This window comes from Cotesia glomerata, linkage group LG7, assembly GCF_020080835.1.
Source record: "Cotesia glomerata isolate CgM1 linkage group LG7, MPM_Cglom_v2.3, whole genome shotgun sequence".
NCBI lineage: Eukaryota > Metazoa > Arthropoda > Insecta > Hymenoptera > Braconidae > Cotesia > Cotesia glomerata.
This window is the reverse complement of record NC_058164.1, coordinates 19,076,616-19,099,600: the sequence shown is the minus strand read 5'-3', so window position 1 is coordinate 19,099,600 and position 22,985 is coordinate 19,076,616. Positions and strand designations below refer to the sequence as shown.

Below are 22,985 nucleotides of genomic sequence, written 5' to 3'. Positions count from 1 at the left end.
GAATGGGTTTGTGCGCTGTTTTCAGAGAGGTTTCAAAGTAAACCCAGAATGTTTGCAATGTTTTTCCAAGATAGAAATTAAATGGTTCCGAAATGGATTTTAAATGGAATCAAAGTGTTTTCAGAGTGTAACAAGAAAAATTTCGCAGCGGATCCAAAATTGTTTTAAAGTGGTTCAACTATTGATTTCAAGTAAATCACATTGGATGCAGTAGTGGGTCCACAATAGAACTAGAGTTTCTATAATGAATATATATTCAGCAATAAAATTTTGGTTTTAGTTATTATTCAGGAAGTTTATAAGTTGATAAAATATTATTTAATTATTATAATTGTATTTTGAATTTTATCTAAGCATATGTCATGATTTATTTACCATTCTTATAACGAATAATGGCAAAGAATACGTTTGAATCAATCGGAAATAAATCGGAATTAAGTCTAATATAATTAATGATCGGTTATGAAATCATTAGTTATCGCTATTTTTGTCGTTATATTTACAACAACCGATCCGTATAATTGCAACAGATTGGAAATTTTGTATTATTCTAAAAAATTACGATGTAAAGAAATTACTATAAATGTGACAAATAGATATATTTATTGTTATGAGATCATCTAACTCCAAAAAATTCAACTAGCATGAACGCTTCATGCATTGTAGTAGTAAATTAATTACCGGAATTTTTTAAATTTGCCTAACAAAAAAACGTTTGCGCGGCAAATTGATGAAAAATTCAATTTCAAAGTAAAAGATTTTTTGATAACATTTTTCTTAAGAAACGATACTTGAAATAAAGCCCTAAAAGTAATAAAAGATGTAGTAAAAAAAATTAGGAAAACGGTTGACCCTGAAGGCCATCCCTGCAACTTTCCGCTACTTTGGTAATAAAGCGCTCATAATTGCACTTATTACGTTTTTGAGCTCTTCGAGCTCAAAAATATAATTTTCGTGTAGTTTTTTAATTAGATATGACCATACCTGGCTGTTGTAACTCCATTTATTATCATATATAAGTTATATATAATCAGATCTGATAATATATAGGTCTATATATAATTCCAAAATTCTCAAATAATTTTAATAATACATGAATAAAGAACTAAAAATTACATTCCATGATAAATTAATAAAGCATACACAAAAGACTTTTTCATTTGTCATAATATTGCATGAAGAAGAATAATAATATCAATTCCATATTGTATTTAAAAAATTAAAAAAAAAAATTTCTTTTTGTAAATTTTAAGCCGGATAAAACACGGTAACCGATTGGTTACGACAACAGTAATTTTTTTTTTTCAAGTTTCTTAAAAATGTAGAGTAATTCGAAAAATATGTAAAATTTATTTATTTTCATTTAATTAATAAAAAAATTGATTTTTTAAATAAAAAATTCTAAAATAATAATTTCTCAATTAAAAAAAATTTTGTGAGAAATTGAAAAGTACACAATTAATTGAAGAGTTTTAGAGCAACTTAGATTTTTTTTAAAATTCATACATTTTACCATTTTTATAATTTATACCGTAAATCTGTCTTTAAATATATTAAATAAAAAAAATTAAAAATGTCGCGTTACAGATACCATAACCCTGATAAAAAAAAAGTATTGAAACAAAGAAAAAAGTGTTGAAAAGTATTGGTTTTCTAGTCAATCCAATAGTTTTCAATACTTTTTTCTTTGTCTCAATACTTTTTTTTATTCAGGGAAGGGAGTATAATAAAAATTTTTTTTTGGGAATCAATTTATTTTTACCTGAAACGTCGAGAAATGCAAAAAAAAATTTTTTTTCCAAACTAAAAATTTTATTGGACAGAAAAAAAATTGAATTTTTATTATACGTCCTTATGGTTCCTGGTGTGTGTCTAATTTCATTTAGATCTGTTAAGAACTGTAGACAAAATCCTGGCAATATACCGCGTTATATTACATATACATAAATTATAGTGATAAATGAATTTTTCATATGTCACATGGATATTTCTATCATGTTAATAAAAAAAAAATTCCCATGTTACCATTGGGAAAATTCCTATGTTAACATTGGAAAAATTCCTATGTTAGCATTGGAAAAATTCCTATGTTAACATTGGAAAAATCCTAATGTCATCCTAATTGTCCTATGCAAAAATAGGAAAATCCCTATGTTTTTTTCTCCGTGTAGTATTTTTTGCTGTATAATTACTGAATTGTATCATTCGAATAATAAATATCACAAATTGATTATTAAAATCATGATTTTACTTTTGAAATAGTATTTACTATACACGGGAAAAAATTTCTGGGAAAATTTACGATACAATTATTGTAAAGCTGGACTATACTTTTATTACTATTAATTGTCAAATATTTTAGGAGAAAAAATACTATTTATTCATGAAAAAATACGATATTACTATTGTAAAAAGTAAGAGATGAAAATTTCCAGTGCTGCCTCTGTATCTTTCCAATAGAACTATAGCAAATTTTACAATAGTTGAATTGGAATGCAGTTTTTGAAGCTCTATAAAGAATCTTCAAGTTTAAATCGATCGAGCCAGGAATTTCGAAGTAATTCCGAAAAAACACTTTTTTCGGTTTTTTTTTCGACAACGATAACTCACGAACGAATCAACCGATTTTGACCGAGCTTGCGGTGATCGACGTGGTTTTTTTATCTTAAGAGCTGATTAGATTTTGGAATTGATCGGTAGAGCCATTTAAAAGTAGTTTCAAAATTTTTTTTTGTAGTTTTCTTGAGATTTCTCAAAATCTACTGGTTCGAATCGGTCCAATTGGTATTCAAAATCTAAGTTTAGTCAAGCCCTTTCGAATGGCGCCAACCGCGATGAAATCGGTCGAGCCGTTCAAAAGTTATGAGAGGTTTACATACGGCCACACACACACACACACACACACACACACACACACACACACACACACACACACACACACACACACACACACACACACACACACACACACACACACACACACACACACACACACACACACACACACACACACACACACACACACATACATACATTCAGACATACGGACATCATCGCGAAATCATTCAGGGAAGCTTCCTAGGACCTCAAAACGTCAAGATCTGATGAGAACTTGATTTTCAAAAAAACGGGGTAAAACCAATAACTTCCCGATTTTTGATAATTTTCAATTTTCTTAGCGGGAAGTTAAAAATATTATTCGATGATTATTCTGTCAAGTAAGCCAAAAACTTTTTTTTTATCACTTAGGATCAAAAAGGTACATTTTTTTATCACTTAAGATCAAAAAGGTACTTTTTTTTTATTACTTTGGATCAAAAGGGTACTTGTTTTTATCACTTCGGATCAAAACAGTACTATTTTATAAATTCGGATCAAAAGGGCACTTTTTCTAAATTCAACTAATAAAAATTATATTACGCCTTTATCACCACGAGCAATATGCATGAGAATAAAAAAAAATTGATAAAAAAATTTATAGTTTAAATCAAACAGTTTTTTACTTGTATTGAAACAAACTAAAAAATAAGAAGATACCCTTTTGAAAATTAGCTCCTCAATTAGATAATTTGAAAATTTATCAAATATAAATATAGACATTGGATAAAATAAAATGAACTGAATCCAGACAAGTCAGTAAAAAGACATTTGAATATTTATATTTATAAAAATATTGACAGTTATGAATATGCGAATTCTCAAACAATAGACATCTATAAATATAGACAAGCAAATTTAGAAATCCGTAATTTTAGACATCTGTAAATTTGGATTTATATAAATTCATAAATTAAAACAAAAATACAATTAAATATATAATTGCTTGCAATTCATGAGTTAATAAAAAATTAAAACAAAACTTCTATAATGCTCGAGAGCCCTCGACCACAACCCTTGGATGTTTACGGAGTCAGTTCTCCAGAAGGTTGCGGATCAGGCAGCGGCGAGATTCCCCACGCTCCAAAAAAAATCCTAGACAACTTTTAAATACTGAGTGTCGTATTTATCAGAGTTAGCTACTCATGGAGGTTTACGGAGTCGGTTCTCTAGGAGGTCTCGGATTAGACAACGGCGAGATTCCCTGCGCTTCAAAAAATAACCTAGGCAATTTTTAAATAGTGAATGTCGTGTTTATCAGAGTTAACTACTCATGGAGGTTTCTCGTCCTCCAGGAAGTTGCGGATCAGGCAGCGGATGAATTTTTTGTACTGCAAAAAATAACCTACATATTTTTTAATTAAATATAAAAATTTATTTACAGTTTTGAATCTTCATACACACGTCAATTTCTCAAATGGTTATTTTATTTTTCTGTTTCTGCTTTATTTTATAAAATTCTTTGTTGGCAGTCAAAAACAAGCGTCTACGACGTAAGAAAAAATTGTAATCAAATATTAAAAAAAAATAATATTAAAAATAAAATTATAACAGAATGCAAAATTTTAGGGAACATATTCAACGCCAGTCTGAAGAAATAAATACGCTATTTTAAAAATGTCTAGGTTATTTTTTGGATCGCGGGGAATTCCGCTGCTGCTTAATCCGCAACCTCCTAGAAAAACCGACTCCGTAAACCTCCATGAGTAGCTAACTCTGATAAACCCGACACTCGCTATTAAAAAATTGTCTAGATTATTTTTTGAAGCGTGGGGAATTCCGCCGCTGCCTGATCCGTGATCTCCTGGAGAACCGGCTCCGTAAACATCCAAGGGTTGTGATCTAGTGCTCCCGAGCATCATAAAAGTTTTATTTTAATTTTTTATTAGCTCGTAAATTGCAAGTAATTATATATTTAATTGTATTTTTATCTTAATTAATAAATTTATGTAAATCAAAATTTACAGATGTCTAAAATTACGGGTTTCTAAATTCGCTAGTCTATATTTATAGATGTCTATTGTTTAAGAATTCGTATATTAATAACTGAGCAAGATCACGTCAACTGGACCCCCTATTTTCCACTTGATCATGAAAATTAAGTTCATGTATCTTTTTTATAAGTACATACCAAGATAAAATGATCCCCGAAACGATTTTTAAAAATTTCGATTTTAACAATAATTTTTTTTACAGTGAAAATTTTAGGTACTTTTAATTAAAAAATGGATTGTAAATCAACCGTTAAAGTCAAATTAATGTGACTTGAAGGATTTGTTTTTAAAATGTTTGTATTTTAATAAAATATTAATAACTAAAAATTATTTGTTTATTATCATATTGTTAATTAACTTTTAAGTTATTAATCTTTATATATATATATTTTCTCTGTGCGTGTGTTTGTCACTGAACTTTTTCTAAACGGCTGGACCAATTTTAATGAAACTTTTTGTGTGTCTTTAGGTGGATTCGAAAATGGTTTAGAATCACAATTCAGTCCACGGAAAAATGTTTATTTAATTAAATTTTTATTTATAAATTGTTCTTGATCTTGGAATGTTTTACATTGGATCTGACAAACAGTATCGAATATTCATTTGAGAAAAAAAATTATAATCGAAATTCAAAAAAATTTTGTGTAATTGTGTTAAAATCAATCAGTTGCTAATTGAAATATGTCATTATAATAACGTTTTAATAATAATTTTCATCAAAACGGTCCAAACTGTAACAGCTCATTCAAATAAACTTGAAATTTTTTAATTTAAGACGTGTGTACAAGAAAACGTCTGTCTGGTCCGCTAGTAATAATAAAGTAATATATTACTATATTATTAATAATAATATAATAATGTTTCGGAAGATAAAAAAGTTTTTATTAACCAAGTTTAAAAAAAAAAAATAAAATAAAGTTAACAAATGTCTACAAAATTTAATATTTAATACTAATTCATTTTTTCTATTTTTCTTTAATAATAGAGAATTTACTTATTTTATTAGTCATAATATTGATCATAATAATAATAAAATTTGTTTGATAATTATATTCTTAATTGTTATTTTTAATTATAATTAATCGAAGCTGTAACATAGTCTGACGTTCGACGGCGCGGTACCCGAGTCGAAATTCGAGTTCCGTTTTAACCGTAATTTTTTCCCATCTCAATTTTACGGTCAAAATAGACTTGGCGCTGTATTGATAGCTCATTTAAACTGAGCCTGGTTTCACCGTAACTAGTGGAGTTTTGTCCCATTGTACCACGATTACGGTCAAACCAGGCTTGAAATAATAATAATAATAAATAATAAATTAAATTTTTAAATACTTAGGGGTACGGGTTCAAATCCAACTGAAATCCCATTTATTTATTTTTTTTTGTTTTAATCACTGCAATAATAATAATTATTATTATGAATAATAATAATAATTATTATTATGAATAATAATAATAATTATTATTATGAATAATAATAATAATTATTATTATGAATAATAATTATTATTGTTATAAAAAATAAGTAGTAGTAATTAATAATAACTGTCATTAACATAAAAATTTGTAACTAACAATTATTACAATTACTACTATCAAAATCGTTTATGAGCACAAAAATATATAAATTAATTTTGTAATAAAAACAAAAATGAATGATTTCCTAAATTTGGGAGAGTTTTTTATGAACAGGGGTTATTTATTGTCCAGTTTGTACAGATTAAGGAGTAAGGAGATAGGAGGAAAGGATTACTTATGATAATTTAACCTAATACGCTTTGTAAATAAAGAAATAAATAAAAATCGCTTTGCCCTAATCGAGAACCGAACTCGGAACCTATCGCTCGCCAAGACTTACGCGCTACCCGCATCGCTACACGTCCGATTGGTAAAAAGCGAATCTCAGTAGTCTCATAAACTTTTTAAATGATGCGTCTTGAAATGACTAAGTTCTGAGTGGAATCTGAAAAAGAACTTTACGGGGAAATTAATTAAATGAATAATAATAATTTTATTATTATTTTTATTTTTTATTATTATTATTATTATTTATAGACATTCAAAATTGAAATTTAGTTTCCCATTCTCAATTATTTATCTTATACTTCTAATTTCAATTGTAAGATTCGGTAATTGCTTATTTTCACGGGGTGTGAAATCAACATGATTAGATTATTTTCTATTTAATAGATATTTTTTTTTTTTAGAGTAAATCTAAAATAGAAAAATTTTTTTCAAAAATGTTTTCAAAAACAAATTATGAAAAATTTCAAATTTTGGGTTAAAAAAAAGTTTTAGCAAAATATCGAAAAATTGATAATTTAAAAAATTTTTTTTTTCTACTTGTAAAATATTTTTTTTTATCAGAGTAAATCTAAAATAGAAAAATTTTTTTTAATTTTTTGAAAAATTTCAATTTTAGAATAAAAAAAAATATGAAAAACGTCAATTGTTGGATTAAAAAAAAACTATGAAAAAATATCAAAAAATTAATTACTTTTAAAAAACGTGAAATTAAACAATTACCTGCGATTTATATATATTTTAAAATATTTTGCAGTGAAAATATGTGAACTAAGCTGAATTTAGAAAGAATGATATTTTTTTTCCAAAATTCAAATTTTTGAAAAAAAACCCTTCTCTGAGATTATTATTATTATTATTATTATTATTTCATTTTTAATTTTTAAATGTCAACTTTTCATGTTTTTTATTAATTTGAATTTTCGCGCCTAAGAACTACAAGATGGCAAGAGAAATAATAATAATCAACAAGATGACAAATATAGTAATAATATTAATAATGATAATATTATACTCCTGGAAATTTTTACGGTCAAAACAGACGTGCGTACGCCTGTTTTAACCGTATTTATTCTCCGATACCGTCTTGTACGGTCAAAACAGACTCGATTTTCAGCGGCATATTAGACTTTAAAGAGTTGGCACATTTTACGGTCAAAACGGGACTCGAATTTTGACTCGGGATATTCTAACAGCGCCTGGCGCTCGGCGCGCTGTGATAAATAAATTTATATTGTTTAAACAAATCGCGAGCAGTGAAATTTTTTTCTGAAATCTTAAACTTTAATAAATAACGCATGTAACCGATAAAAAAAACTTCATTTTTTCACCGAGAAGTCAGTGAAATTTTCATTTGTTAACTTAAAAGTTAATTAACAATATGATAATAAACAAATAATTTTTAGTTATTAATATTTTATTAAAATACAAACATTTTAAAAACAAATCCTTCAAGTCCCATTAATTTGACTTTAACGGTTGATTTACAATCCATTTTTTAATTAAAAGTACCTAAAATTTTCATTGTAAAAAAAATTATTGTTAAAATCGAAATTTTTAAAAATCGTATCGGGGATCATTTTATCTTGGTATATACTTATAAAAAAATACATGAATTTAATTTTCATAATCAAGTGGAAAATAGGGGGTCCAGTTGACGTGATCTTGCTCAACTGTCAATATTTTTATAAATATAAATATTCAAATGTTTTTTTACGGACTTCTATGAATTCAGTTCATTTTATTTTATTCAATGTTTATGTTTATGTTTGATAAATTTTTAAATTATTCAATTTTATTGTTGTCTGTTTTTTTCAATATTATAAATTTACTATTATTTATTTTGTAAAGTGTGTAATTATTTTAATTACTAATATTTTTAATTTCTATTTTAATTGTGATTGATATTTTGAGTTATTTATTTTCAGAGCATTATTTTTTCAATTTTGTTTAAATTGATGCTTATAAAGATTTTCCTTTTATTGATTTCTTTATTTACAGATGTCGAAATTTTGATTTTTCTATTTTGCCATAAAATTTTTAACCGGTATGAATCAATGACGCTCACTGTATATTAATTGATTATTATTTATTATAGTTTATGTAGCTTCCGCGGTCTTCAAAACGTCGATATCTCACGAGAACTCGATTTTCAAACATCGGGTTGAATCCAGTAACCTTCCAATTTATGAAAATGATTGATTTTCATGGTAGGAAGTTAAAAAAAAAAAAAAAAAAAAAATTTTGAAATTAGAATTCTCTAAACTCACATTACTGATTTAGTTCGAATTTTCCCGAAATCATTGAGGTTGTCCGTTCTTAGATAATAGTAATGTATGTCTGTTTTTTTTCTTATTTTCTTAGAAGTGACTCATTTTAAAAATATTGCACTGGTTTCAAAATCTAATCAGCTCTATTCCTCGAAAACCAGTGTCACATGCCACAATTTTCGTTCAAATCGGTTGACTCGTTTTCAAGATATTGATGATATAGATGTTTCTGATGATGCATTTTTTTATTATCTCATAAAAAATTTCGAAACGAAATGACTGTGAAAATTAACACCAAAATTTATTTCAAGATTTATTTATTCCAACTGTAAAAAGCCGAAAACTTGATTTTCAGGTCAAAGTTAGAGTTTTTGTTTTCGTACGTTTCAATAGTAAGAAGTTTCAGACATAGTTTGTAATAAGGTAAACTGTTATGCAGAAATACTTAAAAATTGAAGACAGTATACAGTTTAATTTTTGTTACAAAAAATGTTTTGTATAATTATTTGAATAAGCACTAATAGAGAGTTGCAGATTTGAATTTATAAAACTTTTGAATTCATTATTACAATCGAGTCTCGTCATGAGTTCTATTAGTGTCTCTCTTATATTAATGCGAGTCTAGTTAAAGAAAAAAAAAGAAAACAAATAGGACTCATAACGAGACTCGACTGCACGGAGCTTAGATAGATCTAAGCTCCGTGCTCGACTGTATTGAAGTAATAAATTGCATAAATATACCAATAGCCTTAGGATGCCTTGAATCAGCTTATTTATTCATTTGCTTCGGTGTATTGGTACTTACGCCATCTATTGGAAAATTATTAAAATTACCTTGAGTACGTTATGTGTTATTCGAGTTACAGCCGTTGACGATATTTGAGTTGTCTTTATCTCGATATGATAACGAGATCATTTTTGACGTACGATGATATCAAAAACTTATAAAAAAATTCACGTTAAATTTGAGCTTTACCTTTTAGATTTTGTAAGTTTTATTAATAACAATAACCTTAATTTAATATCAAATAGGGCTGTAATTTCATCTCAACTTAAGAGCGGTTGATAGTTGATTTTCAAACGAGTTTTGCTCATAAATAAGATATTCGGGTATAGTCGGGATAGCAAAAGAATGTACTTCGGTATTTTCCGTGATCGCGTTCTCTCGCTCAGTGTTAAGTAGTCAATAGTAAAACGTTCGGATCCGATGCTAATGTTTTTGGGATCTCTTACGTATGAGTATACATATTTATTTAAGTTTATTATAGATATATAGATATATTTACTGACGAACTATACAACCCAACCAAGTTGTATTGGTTAATTCAGTTGTCGATCTATACAACTAAAAAAAAATAGTTGTCAAAATGATTATCTTATTTTTTATAAAATTATAATCGATAACAATTTATAGTGCACAATTACTTAATGTGTTCAATTAATTATGGATCAGTATTACGACACTAATAAGCAATAATAAATCCAACTTTTTGTTTTCCATCGAAAGAAAAGTGCCAAAATAGCAATAACTGAGGATCTTACAAAACAGTCAGGCAAGTAATCGTTTTTAATAACCTAATGACAATTTCAATCCTTTAATTATTTCAATTAAACATATGAAAGTTTCGCCAAAGCTAAATAGAATTTTTTTTTATTTTATAAATTTTATAATAATTACAAATATTATTAATTTGTTAAATGTTTTCAAGTTCTAATTAGAATATTTTTTATATAAACTAATTAATTTATTATTTTTTTCCCTACAGGATTGAATAAAAAAGGAGTTGGTGTTAATTACAAGTAACCTGACCACAGTGGAAACAAAAACAATAAGACCGACTTGCTCGGTCTTGGTGAATGGTGTTGCAGATTGACTCAGTGTGGGGTTGGGCGTCACCCCCGTTGCGCCTACAACTAGCTGGAGGTAGCCGAGGGGCCTCGGGAAACGTGGCTGCCCAAGCATCCTCTCAGAGGATGGGTGAAATGGTCGTTGAACGAGCTCCATCGCCGGCACGCCTCAGTCATACTTCCGAGAAGCATCCTCGTGCTACCTTAACAGAATTGAATGTATTGAGACGGCATCGAGAACTCTGCGATGTTGTACTGAATGTTGGTACCAGGAAGATATTTGCTCATCGAGTTATTTTATCAGCATGTAGTCCTTATTTTAGGTAATAATAATATTTTTTTTTGTATTATATACTACTCTGAAAAAACAAAAGTATTAAAAATGATTTATCATATTCTGAATGAGTTAGTATTAGAAAATAAGAGACAGTATCAGAAAAGATTTAAAAAATTAGGAATCAAATTCTTTTAAATCGACGGTCTAATTAGCAATTTGTCTAACTCCTTATTTTTTAGAGGGTAATTTTTTAACATTTTGATGTACCAATAGTCCAATTATAAATTATTTGAATGATTCAAACTAAAATATTATACCTCTATTAGATATTAATGATATTAAATAGTTTTTTAAAGTGATAATAAATTTTGAACTGATTGCTTTTTTCGTATAAATAGAAGATTCTCTAAAATGGAGTTAGACAATTTGCTAATTAGTACGTCGAAATATTTTTTGAAGCTTTTGTTTAATCAAGTTTAAGAAAGGGTCCAATCTTTTTCTCTCCTTACATTCATCGAGAGAAACCGTACTATTTGTCACACTCGCAAAGCTATTACAGATTAATGAATTTTTTTTAAACAAGTGAAAATTTCGTAAAAAAATGCTTTGATAGAAAATAGATAATTAAATAATCTATTGAGTAGTAGGGTTTTTTTATACAATTTTTCTTTGTTTAGAAGAAACTCACGAAGCTGCAACAGCTGGGACCAGCTCCTAAGCTTAACTAAATAATGTTATTAATTAATCAACTGAACAGTTTGAATGTTATAATCAATAACGTTATAGTCAACATTCTTTCGGTAGCAAATTTGAGCTCAGAAATGTTTATTTATTTATTTAACTAACTTGTCGGCCTTTGAATAGGCGTCTCTTGAGGGATGTCGTTGAAAAATAATACATTCAGAGTATATAAAATGAAAATTACAAGATAATATAATTTTTAAGTTATCCTGGAAATTAATCATAAAATTCAAAATAAATATTAACTCTCTGAACTTGAATGTTTTTTTTCAAAAAATAAATCATATCACAAAGAGTTAAATTCTGCCAAAGTCCTGAGTATAACAGTATCATACGGCCGCTGATTCTAGATTCTCATAGCAGTTAATAAGAATGAAGTCTAAGTTGAATGAGAATACATTTCTAAAAAATGTTGTTTAAGACGTTATTGCTAAAAACTGTGCTATTACCATCACTATTATTAGAAATACGTAGTTAAGAATTTTTTTTTTTAATATAAATTTTCTTTCAATAAACTTTTTCTAGAGCAATGTTTACTGGAGAATTGGCAGAGTCACGGCAAACAGAAGTCACGATAAGAGACATTGATGAAGTTGCTATGGAGCTTCTGATTGATTTTTGTTATACATCTCACATAATTGTTGAAGAAGCTAACGTTCAAACACTGCTTCCAGCTGCTTGTCTTCTACAACTCGCTGAAATTCAAGATATTTGTTGTGAATTTTTAAAGCGACAGCTGGATCCATCAAATTGTTTAGGAATCCGAGCATTCGCTGATACTCATTCATGTCGCGAATTATTGAGGATCGCTGATAAATTTACTCAACATAATTTTCAAGAAGTTATGGAGAGTGAAGAATTTCTTCTTTTACCAGTTAGTCAGTTGGTAGATATCGTATCCTCTGATGAATTAAATGTAAGGACAGAAGAACAAGTTTTTAGCGCTGTGATGAATTGGGTTAAGTACAATGTAACTGAAAGACGGCAGCACTTAGCTCAAGTACTTCAACACGTAAGATTACCGCTACTAAGCCCGAAATTCTTAGTGGGTACTGTAGGATCTGACTTGCTCGTCCGGTCTGATGATGCGTGTCGAGATCTTGTGGATGAGGCTAAAAACTATCTTTTACTTCCTCAAGAGCGACCATTAATGCAGGGTCCAAGAACACGTCCTCGGAAACCAACAAGGAGAGGTGAAGTTTTATTTGCTGTAGGTGGTTGGTGCTCTGGTGATGCAATAGCTTCAGTTGAGCGTTTTGATCCAAATACTGCTGATTGGAAAATGGTAGCACCGATGAGTAAAAGAAGATGCGGTGTTGGTGTTGCTGTTTTAAATGATTTACTTTATGCGGTTGGTGGACATGACGGTCAAAGTTATTTAAACAGTATAGAAAGATATGATCCTCAAACGAATCAATGGTCGTGTGACGTTGCACCAACAACCTCATGTAGAACTAGTGTTGGTGTAGCAGTTCTTGATGGGTTTCTTTATGCCGTTGGGGGTCAAGATGGTGTACAATGCTTGAATCATGTTGAAAGGTATGATCCCAAGGAAAATAAATGGTTCAAAGTATCACCTATGACAACCCGTCGACTTGGAGTGGCTGTTGCTGTACTTGGTGGATATCTATATGCTATTGGCGGATCAGACGGACAATCACCATTAAATACTGTGGAAAGGTATGACCCAAGACAAAACAAATGGTCGCAAGTTTCACCAATGTCCACTAGACGAAAACACTTAGGTTGTGCTGTATTTAACAATCTTATTTATGCTGTGGGAGGAAGAGATGATTGCATGGAATTATCAAGTGCTGAACGATATAATCCACATACTAATTCTTGGAGTCCAATCGTTGCTATGACATCTAGAAGAAGTGGAGTAAGATTATCATTCTTAAATATTTTTTCTAAGAAATATTATAGTAATTATATTATATTAATTATTGTTTTTTTTAAAGGTTGGTTTAGCCGTTGTTAATGGTCAACTCTATGCTGTTGGAGGCTTTGATGGTACTGCTTATCTGAAAACTATAGAAGTTTATGATCCTGAACAAAATCAATGGAGATTGTGTGGTTGTATGAATTATAGAAGACTCGGAGGTGGTGTAGGCGTAATGAGGGCACCACAGACTGAAAATTATATTTGGTAGCTCAGGCCCCCCTCTTCGGCCCTGACGGCTGAAACACCTTTAACTCCTGTGACTCCTTCAACACCATTAACACCGCTTTCAGGACCAGTTATTTCAACTAATAGCAGAAAACGCTATCGACGCTCCATGAGCATCATTTAAACATATATCTATTTTTTTTTCGCTACGGCTATAATTTATAATTTGTATTTAATATCTTAACAAAAAATTATACATACGTCATTTTTTTTTAATATTTCATAGGGAAGTATTTTTTATTGTTTAATCGATTTGTATCGATATTGTTATTTCATTTTAAATTTATTTATGTCATTCATCCGATTTTAAATCTCAATTCTTTCTTTGAGTTGTTTTTATTTCTTTTCATTTTTAAATATTTCCTTTAAATTATCATAAATCATTGCTATTTGTATATTTCAAAAAATTTAATACACACTGACGTAACTGTGTGTGTCAAATTGATCAATCAGGGCTAAGACTGAAAATGCCTAAATCAAATTTTTTTTCTATCTATTTATTTATTTATATTTCGCATCAACTATATATCTTTTTACTTTATTAAAAAAACCATACTATTTTTATTTTTGCGCCAAATAACGTCCTCATTATCGAGATATTTCCTACGGTAAGATAATATTTACTTTAGAAGATTTATTCTATAACTTAAATTTTGTTGATTTCAATAAAAAAAAAATTAAAATAGTTAACTGAATGTAACTTGTTAAATTTTTTTATGTTTTGATTTAAACCTAAAATCAATTTTAGGTTCGTTTATTTTGTTAACATATCGTTTTATGTTGAATACTTCTAAATAGATAAGAAATGTTTTAAATCATGAAGTTACACGGACAAAAAATTTAAAGTTCAAAAAGGTGTATAAAAGTTATAGTGGAAAGAAACTTATTCTGTTTTTATAATTGATAAATGATATATGCCTGCAGTTATGGTTATATTGACATATTATATTAGGATAATCATTGACAAATGATTAATTAAATAATAAATTACTTTTCACAAAATTTACATGTGTTCATTTTCGTAACATATATAAATTGAATTAATTTTTACTGTATAATATCAATATTCTGGTTTTTTAGTTGTTAATAATTTCCATAAAACTAATTTAGTTAAATTCATAAGAATTGGTCTGTTGACTTAAGAAAAATCATAATCATTAGCATCGATAGTAGCTTACACAGTTTTTAGTTCTATGAAAGTATAATTTTTAGTAAATTGCTTAAAAAAAAAAAACGTCATTCAAGATGATTTTATCGAAAAACAAAGCTAAATTACGAAAAAGAGATTTTTTAAGTAAAAAATAAATCTGATTAAATTCTTTTAAGGGTGAACATCACTGTGACGATCGAAAAAAAGAGGTGATTTTCGGGAATTTTTTTGACGGAAAATACAGGAATTTAGAGATCGGATTTTTTTATTTTATTAAGGGTACATTAAAGATTATTACCCTAATTTTTATTAAAAAATATATAATTATTAAAAAGTTATTAACAATCTCGTAGAGCACTAGAAAAAATTTCCCCCTCCATGGTCGGTTTGATAACTCAAAAACGGATCATCTGAAAATAAAAACCCAAATTGTTTTTTAATCAGTATGGATGTCGTTATCGTCGCACGTACGGAATTTTGAAAATTTTAATTTTTTTTTAAAATGGCAACTGATTGAAAATTTTCTCACTATTCTTACTGTTTTTTTTTTGTTTTAACCCGGTTAAAAAAATCTATAAAATAAAAATTTTTCTAATTCCGTGCGTGCGACGATAACTACATCCTTACTGATTAAAAACCAATTTGGGTTTTTATTTTCAGATGATCCGTTTTTGAGTTATGGAACCGACCATGGAGGGGGAAATTTTTTTTAGTGCTCTACGAGATTGTTAATAACTTTGTAATAATTAAATATTTTTTAATAAAAATTAGGGTAATAATCTTTAATGTACCCTTAATAAAATAAAAAAATCGGATCCCCAAATTCCTGTATTTTCCCTGTCAAAAAAAGTCCCGAATATCACCTCTTTTTTCGATCGTCACAGTGGTGTTTCCCCTTAAAAAAAAATTTCATTTTATATTAAAGATAATTTTAAGAAATACTGTTTTTTTTTTCTTGTAAAGTATGTTTGTAAAAAAAGATTTTTTAAGCTGATGACGTTTCATTTTGTCAATTTTGCCAAAAATAATGAGTAATTAGAACTGAAATTTTATTATCAAAGAACTGTTTGGTAGAACCTCAAATTTGTATCCTATACCATTCCGAAATAATGAAGAAAATGATCCTATTTCCATTAATAAAAAAATTAATTTTTTCTCAGTGTAAAATAATTGTCGAAATAAGTTAAAAAGGAATAATAAAAAGTACTGGATGATGTTTTATTGAATTACCAAAATTAGCTTTGCCAGAATTAAAGAATATCAAACATTTTGATTCTAATAAATGAATTTTTTTGAGTAAATATCTATAAGCAATTATTCCAGAAGATATTTGGAGGAATAAAAAAAATTTATTTAAAAACTTTGTTCGGTTTTTTTGCTATTTATTTTAGTGAAGGTATTTGAATTTTAAATTAACTAAAATAAACTGTATGTGATTAAATCGTGATATTATGCTAATACATAAAAGTTTTTAACAAATGATGGGAGTTATTGACCGTCATGGTTTGAATAATAATTATTTTATGCTACGTTTCAATAACCGTAGCAATTATAAATGCGAGTTCGTTCAAACATTTGATTTACACACGCTCGTAAAATATTCTTTTTACTTAATTTTCCTATGCAACTGTACATTATATGAGTATAGAAGATGCTACAATGAATTTACATAATAAATTTATTCTTTTGTAAAAATATATCAAAATCAGGCATTTATAAGGGCTTTTAAGCGATAACCTTTTAAGCGATAACCACGAATACAAAAAACACCATTCGGCCACACCCGAAATGGAAGGTAGATTTCACTGTATGAAATTCTTGATAAAATGACGTACATAAGTCGGTTGTACTACACATTGCCTAAAAATGGTTCAATTGCACTCTTAAATTTGAAAAAATAACTAAAAATGGTCAAAATGTCAATGTTATAAACGTCAAATTGAAGGCAATTTTATGAGCTTTCACATGAATTTATCAAAAATTAGTAATCTCTTTTCAATCGAAAGTTATACAACAATGAAGTCACCGAAAACGTGATTTTCACTATTTTGATAATTTTGAGGTGCTACCATTTCTAAACTTATTGACGAATTCCGCTCATTTTAGGGCTCATGCAAGCTAAAGTGTCCAAGAGATCTATATACTAAATTTCGTTAGGATCTCTTAAAAATTCTCGATAGAATAACATTCATAAGTCAGTTGTACTACACATTGCCTGAAAATGGTTCAGTTGCACTCTTAACTTTGATAAAATAACTAAAAATGGTCAAAATGTCAATGTTATATGCGTCAAATTAAAGGTAATTTTATGAGCTATCACATGCATTTTTCAAAAATTAGCTATCTCTGTTCAATCAGAAGTTATACATCAATGAAGTGTCCAAAAACGTGATTTTCACTATTTTGAAAATTTTAAAAGGCCGCCATTTCTAAACTAATTAATCGATTGTGCTCGTCTTCGAACTTGTTTAAGGTAATTACTCAAAGAATATGTGTACCGAGTTTCATCTAAATCCGTTAAGAATTGTAGACGCTATCGTGTCCACAAGCCACGTTATGGTACATATATATATCTTATATCTATCTATCTTCTATATATATATAAGAGATTTCCACCTATATAGTCACTCATCACGATATCTCTGGAACCATTAGAGCTAAAGACTTGAAATTTGGTAGGAATATTCTTTTCACCGAGTAGAGGTCAGCTAAGAACGGATTTTACGAAATTCCACCCCCAAGAGGGGTTGCGGGGGTGTTAATTGAAAAAAATTCACATTTGAAAAATACAGCTCTTATAGGTATTAAACTTAGTCAGGATATTCTTTTTGGCATGTTTGAATTTACTAAGAACTAATTTTATGATATTCCACCCCCAGAAGGGAATGCGGGGGCGTTGAAAATTAAAAAAAAATTTTTATCTTCCAATCTATAGCTTTTAGAACTCTGAAACTTGACCAAAAAATTTTTTTTAGCATCTTTGAGTTTACTAACAACTAATTTTATGATATTTCACCCCTAGAGGGAGTGCGGGGGCGTTAAAAATTAAAAAAATTGTTTTTTCCAATCTATAGCTTTTGAAACTCTGGAACTTGGCCAGAATATTTCTTTTGGCATGTTTGAATTTACTAAGAACTAATTTTATGATATTAAACCCTAAGGGGGTTGTGCGGGGGCGTTAAAAATATTAAAAATTTGTATCTTCCAATCTATTGCTTTAAGAACTTTTAAAACTTGGCCAAAATATTTTTGGCATGTTTGAGTTTATCAAGAATTAATTTTATGATATTCAACTCCAAAAGGGTTGTGCGGGGGCGTTAAAATTAAAAAAATGTGTATTCCAATCTATAGCTTTTAGAACTCTGAAACTAGGCTGGAATAGAGTTCGGGAATAATGCCCTTAGAAAAATGCATGGTGTAAAATAAAAATAAAAAAGTCAAAATATTTAATTAATAGCTGCAATAGATCAAAACTTGAAACGATTTTTTATTTCGTCCTGTTAAACAACCAAGAATAAATACTTATAAATTTATACGTTAGTGTTTTTTTTTTTTTTTAATAAAAAGGTAAATTTTAATTTTGACTTTAAAATAATATGACTAATTAATTTTTTACAATATTTTTATTATTCCATTCGGCTTTTAACTGTTGCTGCTTGACCATTCTTTGCACCTTTTCATTACTCAGCTTCTCCATTATCTTCATAAATTCCCAAAAAAACGTAAAGGCGTCATACAAGGCTCGATGGAAAGATTTCTGTCATAAAATAAAAAAAAAAAGATTAAGTTATTAAAATGAATTATAAATAATACTGTAAATAATAATGTAAAAAATACATGTAAATAATATTGTAAATAATTACATTTTTGATTCGCTACGAGATTCTTTGAATGACATAGCTTCATGAGTCCGCCCATCTCTCAAGAAAACCTTTACAACGGTTGTACAACCAACAATGTATGTTCCATTGACTTCTTCAACGTAGTCTGTGATAAAACAAAAAATTATTTAATATAATTTTCAATTTTTGATTTTTTAAAGCAATTTCTTTTTTAATTTAACTAAGAACTTTTTTCTTATTCAAATTTTTTTAATTAAAAATTATCTGAGAAGTGTATACATTTTAATTTTGACTTACCAATTATCTGCTTCTTGAGTTCGTGCGACCAATTATCATTCGTAAAAGCCATGTCTCCATGTATAATTAATGTTTCTAAATTTAAATTATCAAGATTCATTATTTTTTATAATTTTTATCGTTGTGTAATGATTTATAGATTAAATATTTATTTTTATTGATTTTGTTGATTTAATATTTATTTTTGATATATATTTATGTTTTTATTTTTATTTCTATTTTATTTATTTATTTTTGAAATAGCCTTGAAGTTATCTCCAAAACAAATGAATTATTTAACTTCATTAATATTTTTTTAATGTGTCAAAGTTTTAAAGAGAAAACAGATAGCTGTCAAACGAATTATTTTCTAAAAGTGATTTAATTGATAGTTAAAGTGAAATTAATTAATATTATCATGTGAAATGATCATTTACTAAAATTGATTAAAATTGTTCAGTGAAATTATCATCACGAATAATTTAGTGACTTTAATCAACATCTGGACTATCGATACATCATGTGAAATGATCATCGAATGATAAGTTTTTCATTAATTAATATTTTCTTGAATATTTAAATATTTTCATTGCTGCTTGGGATTTTCCAGAAATTAATTTATTATCATAAATAAAAAAAAAAAAATTTATTAGTTGATATAGCGTTCATCCAATTTTTATTTGAATATAATAATTAGATAATACTAAACTCATTGATCAAAGGTCATTTCTTGAAAGGTTTTTTTAATATTTAGTAAGTTATTATTTGATTTGATTAATATTATTTTATTTATGATGATATTTTAATTTGAATGAATTATTCTGTTATAATCGTTTAAAATTTTCCAGTTGCATGAATTTTCTTTCGGTATTTAATCGATTATTAATTCATTGATTGATATTATTTTGTTTATTATAATACTTTATTTTGAATTAATTATTCTGTTATCATTCAATTCTTACTAATTGTATTACATTATTTACTTTTCACAATCTCTTCATCATATTTAATAGGTTATTATTGATTGATTGATATTATTTGGATAATGATCATAATTTAGTTTAAATTAATTATTCTATTAATATTTTATACTTACCGGTTACATATCATAATTTACTTTTCACAATTTCTTTTACCCATACAAATTTTTACTGCACACTAATGGAATCGAGCATTTCTTTCGAAATTATTGAAATTCCCGGCGACGGCGCGTGTCTTTTTTCTTCATTATCGTTTTTATTGTATAACACAGTGTCCTTTAGTGATCAAATAAGAAGTGAAATTGTGCTTTACGTGTTTAAAAACTGGCAGAGATTCCAATGCTTTACCAATCAGTTAAATGGAGAACCTTATAGTAATAAACATTCGTACTTTGATGACATGTCGAGGCCCAACACGTATGGAACTCTTTGTGAAATCAAAGCGGCGGCAGAATTATTTACATATGAGTTTCAAGTGTACCAAAATGGTCATCTAATAGTTGCATTTGGAGAAGCAACAAATGGAATTAAAAGATTAAGTTTTACTGGGAATTTTAATAAAGGTCACTTTGACGTTTTACTTCCATTGATTGAACCCATCAATAACGGTGTTTCTCAATCGGAAAGTATTGATAACGTTCAAGCATCTTTCACTCAACCATCACTTTCATCAAGGAGAGGACAAAAACGGCGAAAAAGATTTTCAGGTACAATTAGGTCTAAACAACTTAGAAAAGCTGCTTCAAAATATGCGGTGAATCCATGAAAAAATTGGTATCGCACTCTGGATGAAGCTTGCATCTCTGATTCGCCCTACAAGATCCGTGAGCTGTTTGCCATTATGTTAGATTTTGTCATGTTGACGACCCATCGAAATTATGGGAGAAATATCGAGATTATTTTTCAGAAGATATTAAGAGAGAGGTAGAACGAGACGGTGGAAATGTTGAGCTGTTACTTGACGTTATTTACAACAAATGTCTCATACTACTTGAAGATATTGTTATATCAATGTCTGGAAAAACACTTCTTCAGTTCGGCCTCCACTCTCCAACCCGAGATGAAAGGTTTATTGTCACTAATCGTCAATATTTGCGTGAATTGGCTTACGACACCGTCTATTTAACTAAAGTTGTAGCTGAAAATGTTCCTAAATTAAATCTAGAGCAGAGAAAAGTTTACAATGAAATTTTAAATTCGATTATATCTGATTCTGGGCAGTTGTATTTTCTTGATGCTCCAGGTGGTACTGGAAAAACGTTTTTAATCAATTTACTGCTTGCGAAAATCAGGAGTGAAAAAAACATCGCTATAGCCGTTGCTTCTTCAGGAATTGCTGCGACTTTGATAGACGGAGGTAAAACAGCTCACTCTGCCTTTAAATTACCTCTCAATTTAGGTTATTCTGAGTCTCCACTTTGTAACATCTCTAAACAGAGTGATATGGCTCATGTGCTGCGAGAAACAAAAATTATTATCTGGGACGAATGCACTATGGCTCACAAAAATGGTATTGAAGCTCTAAACAGATTGCTCAAAGATATTAGAGGTTGCGACCGAATTATGGGAGGAGTAATTGTTCTCTTGGCCGGTGATTTTAGACAAACTTTGCCTGTTGTGCCACGAGGAACACGTGCAGATGAAGTTAAAGCCTGTATTAAGTCATCAATTTTATAGCCTTCGGTCAAAGTTTTATCTTTGACTATCAATATGCGTGTTCATCTTCAGCCAAATTCGAAAGCAGAAGAGTTTTCAAAAATACTGATTGATATAGGTGATGGCCAAATTCCGGAAGAAGACGGAAGAATAAACGTGTCCTATATTAATTGTGAAACTGTCCCAGATTTAATCACCTTGACTGACAAAATATACCCGAATATTGACAAAGCTGGCGATAATTGTAGTTCATGGTTAAAGGAGAGAGCCATCCTCACACCAACCAATGAACAAGTCAATTGTATTAACAACTTTTTGCTGGAGAAACTGCCAACTGAGCAAGTAAGATATGAATCGGTGGACAAAGTACTGGAGGATGAAGAAGCTGTCCACTATCCTGCTGAATTCTTACACACACTCAATCCACCAGGGATACCACCTCATGTTCTTCAACTCAAGATTGGCACTCCAATAATGTTGCTCCGCAATTTAAATCCGCCAAAATTATGTAATGGTACCAGGCTTCAAGTCAAGGTCTTACACAAAAATGTCATTGAAGCCATGATTTTCACCGGAAAATATGAAGGAGAAACTGTATTCATTCCAAGAATCCCTCTGATTCCATCAGATTACCACTTCGAATTTAAACGTCTGCAATTTCCTGTCAAAGTTTGTTATGCCATGACGATTAACAAGGCACAAGGGCAGAGTTTAAAGATGACTGGTATTGATTTAAGAAATGACTGTTTCTCTCATGGCCAACTATACGTGGCATGCTCAAGAGTAAGTTCACCTGACAGCTTGGTCATTCTTCAACCAATAGGAAAAACGAAGAATGTTGTATATAAAGAAGTTTTAAGTATTTAATTTTCTATTTTTGACTATATTAATAATTTCTTTAAATTAGATCGATAGAATCAGAAAATAAACAGTAATCCAATCAATAAATATTAAAATTTAAAAAAATTTTTGGATCTACCGCTAGAATGGTTTTTAATTCAATTATTTTAAATATTTTATCTATATAATAATTTCTTTTTACTGTTACAAAAGAAATGTTTATCAAGCTTTCAATTTTGTTTAGTGTTAATTGATTGGATA

The 22,985-nt window shown here is 28.7% G+C and overlaps 3 protein-coding genes and 1 long non-coding RNA gene across 4 annotated transcripts; 3 read left to right on the top strand and 1 right to left on the bottom strand.

Annotated features, from left to right (window-relative positions):
• The first annotated feature begins 10,171 nt into the window (after nt 1-10,171).
• LOC123268906 (kelch-like protein diablo) lies at nt 10,172-14,986 on the top strand. Its single transcript, XM_044734353.1, has 4 exons — nt 10,172-10,497; nt 10,711-11,115; nt 12,336-13,692; nt 13,772-14,986. The coding sequence occupies exons 2-4, from the start codon at nt 10,802-10,804 to the stop codon at nt 13,961-13,963; spliced, it is 1,863 nt and encodes a 620-aa protein (XP_044590288.1). The 5' UTR covers nt 10,172-10,497; nt 10,711-10,801; the 3' UTR covers nt 13,964-14,986.
• A 4,018-nt stretch (nt 14,987-19,004) lies between these two features.
• LOC123269516 lies at nt 19,005-20,665 on the bottom strand. The gene is made up of 3 exons (XR_006510442.1): nt 20,345-20,665; nt 19,270-19,344; nt 19,005-19,117 (listed from the first exon to the last, which is right to left on the bottom strand). It is a non-coding gene; the product is annotated as an uncharacterized LOC123269516 (long non-coding RNA).
• Nucleotides 20,666-21,239: 574 nt separating this feature from the next.
• Nucleotides 21,240-21,905, top strand: LOC123269725 (ATP-dependent DNA helicase pif1-like). The gene has a single exon (XM_044735562.1). The coding sequence runs from the start codon at nt 21,240-21,242 to the stop codon at nt 21,903-21,905; it is 666 nt and encodes a 221-aa protein (XP_044591497.1).
• Nucleotides 21,906-21,938: 33 nt separating this feature from the next.
• Nucleotides 21,939-22,751, top strand: LOC123269724 (ATP-dependent DNA helicase pif1-like). The gene has a single exon (XM_044735561.1). It carries the CDS (start codon nt 21,939-21,941, stop codon nt 22,749-22,751), a length of 813 nt encoding a protein of 270 aa, XP_044591496.1.
• The last annotated feature ends 234 nt before the right edge of the window (nt 22,752-22,985 follow it).

Coding starts and splice junctions, on each gene's coding strand:
- LOC123268906 (XM_044734353.1), top strand. CDS start 10,802: ATGGTGTTGCAGATTGACTCAGTGTGGGGTTGGGCGTCACCCCCGTTG. Junction 11,116..12,335: donor GCATGTAGTCCTTATTTTAG/GTAATAATAATA, acceptor AACTTTTTCTAG/AGCAATGTTTACTGGAGAAT. Junction 13,693..13,771: donor TGACATCTAGAAGAAGTGGA/GTAAGATTATCA, acceptor TTTTTTTTAAAG/GTTGGTTTAGCCGTTGTTAA.
- LOC123269725 (XM_044735562.1), top strand. CDS start 21,240: ATGTCTGGAAAAACACTTCTTCAGTTCGGCCTCCACTCTCCAACCCGA.
- LOC123269724 (XM_044735561.1), top strand. CDS start 21,939: ATGCGTGTTCATCTTCAGCCAAATTCGAAAGCAGAAGAGTTTTCAAAA.